Source organism: Rhincodon typus, chromosome 8 (assembly GCF_021869965.1).
Source record: "Rhincodon typus isolate 14 chromosome 8, sRhiTyp1.1, whole genome shotgun sequence".
Classification (NCBI taxonomy): Eukaryota; Metazoa; Chordata; class Chondrichthyes; order Orectolobiformes; family Rhincodontidae; genus Rhincodon; species Rhincodon typus.
The window spans coordinates 81,202,848-81,208,847 of record NC_063339.1 but is presented as its reverse complement, the minus strand read 5'-3'; the positions used below and the strand labels follow the sequence as shown (position 1 = coordinate 81,208,847).

At 41.8% G+C, this 6,000-nt stretch overlaps 1 protein-coding gene across 6 annotated transcripts in view; it reads right to left on the bottom strand.

The window, feature by feature from the left end:
* The window catches only part of numb (NUMB endocytic adaptor protein), a 252,505-nt gene that overhangs the window by 30,156 nt on the left and 216,349 nt on the right, over positions 1-6,000 (bottom strand). For all 6 annotated transcript variants that reach the window (XM_048599601.1, XM_048599605.1, XM_048599600.1 and 3 more), the window contains one exon: positions 3,308-3,382. In XM_048599601.1, the coding sequence (XP_048455558.1) occupies positions 3,308-3,382 (75 nt within the window). The remainder of the gene's footprint in view (positions 1-3,307; positions 3,383-6,000) is intronic.

Below are 6,000 nucleotides of genomic sequence, written 5' to 3'. Positions count from 1 at the left end.
TGGGGAAGTATTAGGAGTGATGGAGGAGAAGACCAGGCTGTCATGGAGGTACGGTCTCTGTGGAATACTGACAGTGGAGGAGCAGAAAAGTTATGTTTGGTGGTGGCCTTCATCTGGAGGTGGTGAAAATGGCAGAGGAATGCAGAGACTGTTGGAGTGGAAAGTGAGGACAAGGTGAACCCTATCATTGTTCTGGGGGAAAAGGGGAAGGGGTGAGGGAAGAAGTGCAGGAAATGTGTTGGACACAGCTGAAGGTCCTGTCAACTACAGTTTTAGATGGGGACATCTAGAAGTGGAGTGGCATCCTCAATTGAAGAAAAAGGAAGACATGTTGGATCACCTCTAAAGGTAGTGCCATGAGAACAGATGAGATGGAGACAGAGAAACTGGGAGAATAGAATCAAGTCACACAGAAAGCAAGGTACTTGCAAGTGTAGTTGAGATAACTATAGGAAAAATGAACAGAAGAGTGACAGAAGCAATATCTTTGGGGAATGGGCTTTGGTTTCATGCTCACCAGTACAATCAAGATATTCAATTAGCTGTCTCTCCTATGTCAGCACTTCATTAGCTACCTGGTAAATCTTTCTTAAATGCTACCATCTGTCCGAGCCCTGATTTCATCTGTTTTCACTTTTTTTCCCTTAACTTTCTTCGTAATTTCTACCAGCTTATCTTGTTGACAAGACCACTTTCTGCTCCCTTAATCCAAATCCTAATAAACTACTGGACACGCAACTTTCCATCCTGGTTTATATATCAGGTTGTTAACTCTGTTCAGGGCTTGACTAGCCCCTTTCCCCCAACCGCACCCCCACCCACGGCCCCCTCTCCTCCATCACTGGGCTTACCACTAAACAGAAACTGAATCAGCCATACAAGTGCTTTGACTACAACAGCAGGTGGCACAGTTTCTCAGTGGTTAGCACCTCTGGCTCACAGCACCAGGGACCTAGGTTCAATTCCAGCCTCAGGGAACTGCCTGTGTGGAGTTTGCACATTCTCCCCATGTCTGCATGGGTTTCCTCCCACAGTCCGAAGATGTGCAAGTTGGGTGGACTGGCCATGCTAAATTCCCCATAGTGTCCAGGGATGGGCAGGCCAATTGGATTAGGCATGAGAAATGCAGGGTCATAAGGATAAGGTAAGGCATGGTTTTGGGTGGGATTTTCTTCAATGTCAGTGTGGGCTCGATGGGCCGAAAGGCCTGCTTCCACAGTGTAGGGATTCTATGATTCTAAGCAGGTCATGGGCTGAGAATTCTGTAATGGGTAAGTCAATAATTGATTCCTCAAAACCTGAGTACAGCTCCAACAGCAAAACAGGCATTAACATAATCTAGGTCAAACCAGCCTGCTTAATCAACACCACATTCACCAGCTGATACTGTCACTTCCCTCACTGGAAGCAGTGTGCGTGGCAGAAACTCACCTGCACTATCTACAAGGTGCACTGCAGAAACTCACTCTTTCAACAGCACCTTCCAAACTCAACATCTACCACTTATAAGGACAAGGGTAAACAACGAATGATTTCTTCTCTCACATCATCATGCTTTGAAACCTTAATCGCTACTTTCTCATTGCGGTTGGATTAAAATTTTGGAACGCCCCTCTCTAATACTCATGTCACATGGAGCATGACAGTTCAATGTGGCTGCTCACCCCAACTCCAAGGTTTATTAGAGATGGATAGCAAATCTAGCTTTTCTCTTGGTACTTTCAGCCCGTGTAAAAAGATCTTCAATCAATATTCATTAAATAATTTATCAGTTTATTACCTCATTGGTGTTGATGGGATTGTGCTATACAAATTACCTGCAACATTTCTCATACTACCACAGTGACTATACTTCAAAAATACTCACAGCTGGAGTGTCTTTTTGGAGGTTCTGAGGTCAAGAAAGATATGATTTTTAAAAATTCTCTCCATAACTCAATTTGGATGAAGTATTCACCTGCAGAATCCTGAAGCATGGTTCATCTGTGCATAAGTATATCAGTTGGCTGCCCTAAACGTACTAGCTTAAGACACTTTTGAAGTAGATGAATCACATGTTATATGGTCTGTTGTGCTCAACAGATGAAGGCCACAGACGTAGGGAAATAGTAATGTAGCAGTAAAGTCATTACATTGTAATCGAGAGTCCCATGGTAATGCTCTGGTGACATGGGTTTAAATCCCATTATGTCAACTGGGGGAAATTTAAACAAATAATAAGGCTGGTCTTAGCAATGGCAAGATCAGCATGAAATGGTGACCATGCACGTAAGACCATTAGTTATGATGACTATGAAACTAACACTGACTGTTGTAAAAACTCATGTCAATCAAATGCCCTTTAGAGAGCGAAATCTGCTATTCATACCTGATCTGGCCTATGTGTGACTCATATCAATGTGACTGACTCTTAACTATCCCCTGAAATGGCCAAGAAAATCACTCAGTTCAAGGACAATTAACGATAGGCAACATTAGGGGCCGCACAGTGGCTAGCACAGCACCAGGGATCCTGGTTCGATTCCACCCTTGGGCGACTGTGTGGAGTCTGCACGTTCTCCCCGTGTCTGTGTGGATTTCTGCTGGGGGCTCCAGTTTCCTCCCACAGTCCAAAGATGCACAAGTTAGATGCATTGTCCATGCTAAGTTTCCCATAGTGTTCATGGATGTGTAGATTAGATGCTTTAGCAACGGGTAATGCAGGGTTACAGGGATGGAGTGGGGGGAATGGGAATGGATGCTCTTCGGAGGGTCGGTGTGGACTTGATGCACTGAATGGCCTGTTTCCACACTGTGGGGATTCTATAACCTATGAAAGCTGAACTTGCCAGTGACACTGGCATGAACAAAAAAAAAATCAAAATATCAGATATGCTGAAGGATGTGGTAAGTCACAGAAAAGGAAGTATCGTTGGTTTTAAACTTCAGCTGGCATCCACATATAGGGCACCTTTTATGTTTTGATCATCTTTCAGAAAGTTCAACATAAAACCACCACATGAAACAAGTGCATACAATTCCCCCACAACACACAACAAATTGGTTTTTAAGCACTTGTGGAATAATTAAAGTGAATCTTAATTCATTTTTCTCCACTCTAAATCAAATATAATACAATCCTACAATGACTATTAGAGGAAAATTATGATTGAACACATTTTGAATTCTTTGGAAAATGTTTTGAGGTTTTAAAGAACCATATGAGATAAAAGATCATTGCCAATTACTTCTCAAAATGACAAACCAATCCCAAGCTGTAAAAATGAGATATAACTATGGCAGAGGAGTAAACAGATAGCAAACTGACCTTCGTTTTCTCATCCACCACTCGTAGTCCATCCGCTGACACCCACAACACAGCCTTAACTGGCTTCTTTCCGGTCTTAAAAAGGGAAAAAATGTAAACATTTAGTATATCAGTTTAATGAACTCATGTATCCAAAGGGAGAAAAAAAATCAGCAGAGACATAAGCACAAATAGCAGTGACAGAGATCCATTGCCAGATAGCCCAGCACACACAATTTGTTTTATAGAGTAGCTGAGCACCAGAGCTTCAAGGCACTGAGGGAAGAAACGGAAACCCATGCCATTAAACAAACAAAGCACTGATCTCACTCCCTATTATTAAACCAGAATAAAAAATAAACTGGAAGATTGGGTAAACTGCCTCTTAAGGAGTTACACCACTAGTATGGCTGGCAGTTTTCCTGCAACTGGAGAAACAACACAATTTTAAATCCACACTGCACACAAACTTGGGTTAATTTAGCCTCCAAAGTTGATTGTAGGATTTAAAAGCATTTACAAAGTTTAGAAAGGAACACTACTGACCATCTGACAGCAGGTCAGACAAAAGTCTCCTTGCTTTATCCCGACTGTCGCATTTTGGGAAATTCAACTTTGATAACTTCCACTCAAGTCCTAACAACATCCGGGTGCTTCCTGTAGCAATTGGAATGAAGTCAGGCGGGTGGATATCGTAGAATGAATACCTGATTTGGGCCAGGTTAACAGTCCCAATCAGGGTATCCTGGCTGATAGATATAAACAGAAGTTTCAGGGGTTCTGTTCACTCTAGGATCCGGCTCTGAGCTAGCTGGGTCAGTGTCATGTACCATGCATGTGTTAATAAAGGGTGACCTGGTGACAGGATACCAACGTTCATGGAGTTATTCCAATGACGGCGAGAATGGGATGTGGCAGATGTCGCATCCCTGATGCAGTTACCGCCTGAAGAAAAAAATGTATTTCTTTTAAGAGATTCCCAGCTCGAGAGGCGGGCTACAGTCCAGTACAAGCCACCAGTATCCTTCCTGGAGTTATTTCGTTTCCAAATTATTTCTTCCAAGAAGAACACGTTCACAGGAACCCCCCACCACCACCACCACCACCACCACAGCAATCATACAGATCTGAACCTAACTTCTAAAAAAAGTTATCAGCTACCCAGGGGACTATTATTTTATTATTGTAGAAATTATTCCTACAAACAGGAGGCAACAGAAATAATCTGCAAGTTAAATTTATCTATACAAGAGAAATTCTAATCAAGAAATTTTATGACCTTACAGAATCCATGGGAATTGCAGCACTCCAGATCTATGCTACACTGTGCATTTTAATTAAGAGTTAAGGACAGAAGATAGGAGAGATTATAAATACAGAACCTCAGTCTGAGGCGACTGCTACAATGAGAAATATTCCCACTGACTTCAGACTAGGCTTCCTGTAATTAGGTAATGGGTCTGGGCATATAAACGATGCTTCACTCACGTGGGCTAAGAAAGGGGTCCAAAAAAAGCTACTTAGCTATTTAGAAATTCATGCCAAGGTGTGATTGCAGCAAGGAAATTTATCCTATGCAAAGATTAATAAAGGAGAATCCTGTCAATAGCAGAGAGACAGGCACTAAGCTATGCCAGAAGAAGCAGCGATCTGCTTCAAACTGAGAAAATCGCTTTTTATTAGTGTATCTTGTTTCTAGCATAAACTTGATTTGCACCAAACACAGGAACAGGAATAGGCCTTTCAGCATCGCCTGGCCTGTTCCACCATATGGCTGATCTGTGGCCTAACTCCATATACCTGCCTTTGGCAAATATCCCTTAATACCTTAACAAAAAATTATCTATTGAAGATTTAAAATTAACAACTGATCCTGCATCCACTGCCATTTGTGAATGGGAGCTCCAAATCTCTGCCATTCTGTGTGTATGAGTACTTCCTAATATCTCTCCCAAACGGTCTAGCCCTACTTCTCACACTATGCCCCTAGTTTTAGAATCCCCAATCAGTGGAAATAATTGGTCTTTATCTGCCCTGTTTTTTCTTGTTATTATTTTGAAGGCTTTGATCACATCACCACTTAACCTTGTAAATTCTAGAGAAAACAGGCCTAATTTGTATAACCTCTCTTCATAACTTAACCCCTGAAGTCCAGGTATTCTTGTAAGCCTACATTATACTCCTTCCAAGGCCAAAATATCCTTACGAAGATGTGATGCCCAGATCTGCTCACAGTTGTCCTAAGCTTAAGAAATATGACCGATCCACTCTGCGTTTATCCTAACTTTTTGTTCCCAATTTATAGATTACTATTATTTCAATCAGCTTAAGGGTTTACGGATTGCATGGAAAAACGTCAGTGTTTCTCAAGATGAGCAAAAACGAAAGATGTACATTTTGACATTCAGCCTCCCCTGCCAATAGCCATTCAAATACTGCAACTTTTATAAGGACAGGATCGTGGATATCTATATTATACTAAACTAACTGAAAACTAGTGATATTTTTGCCCTGAGATAGTAAGAACTGCCGATGCTGGAGTCAGAGATAACACAGTGTGGAGCTGGAGGAACACAGCAGGCTATGCAGCATCACAGGAGCAGGGAAGTTGACGTTTCGGGTCGGGACACTTCTTAAGAAATTTTCCAGATATTTTTGCCCAATTGTTTGCAAGAATAACGATAGTCAATGTATAAAGATAATACAAGTTAACC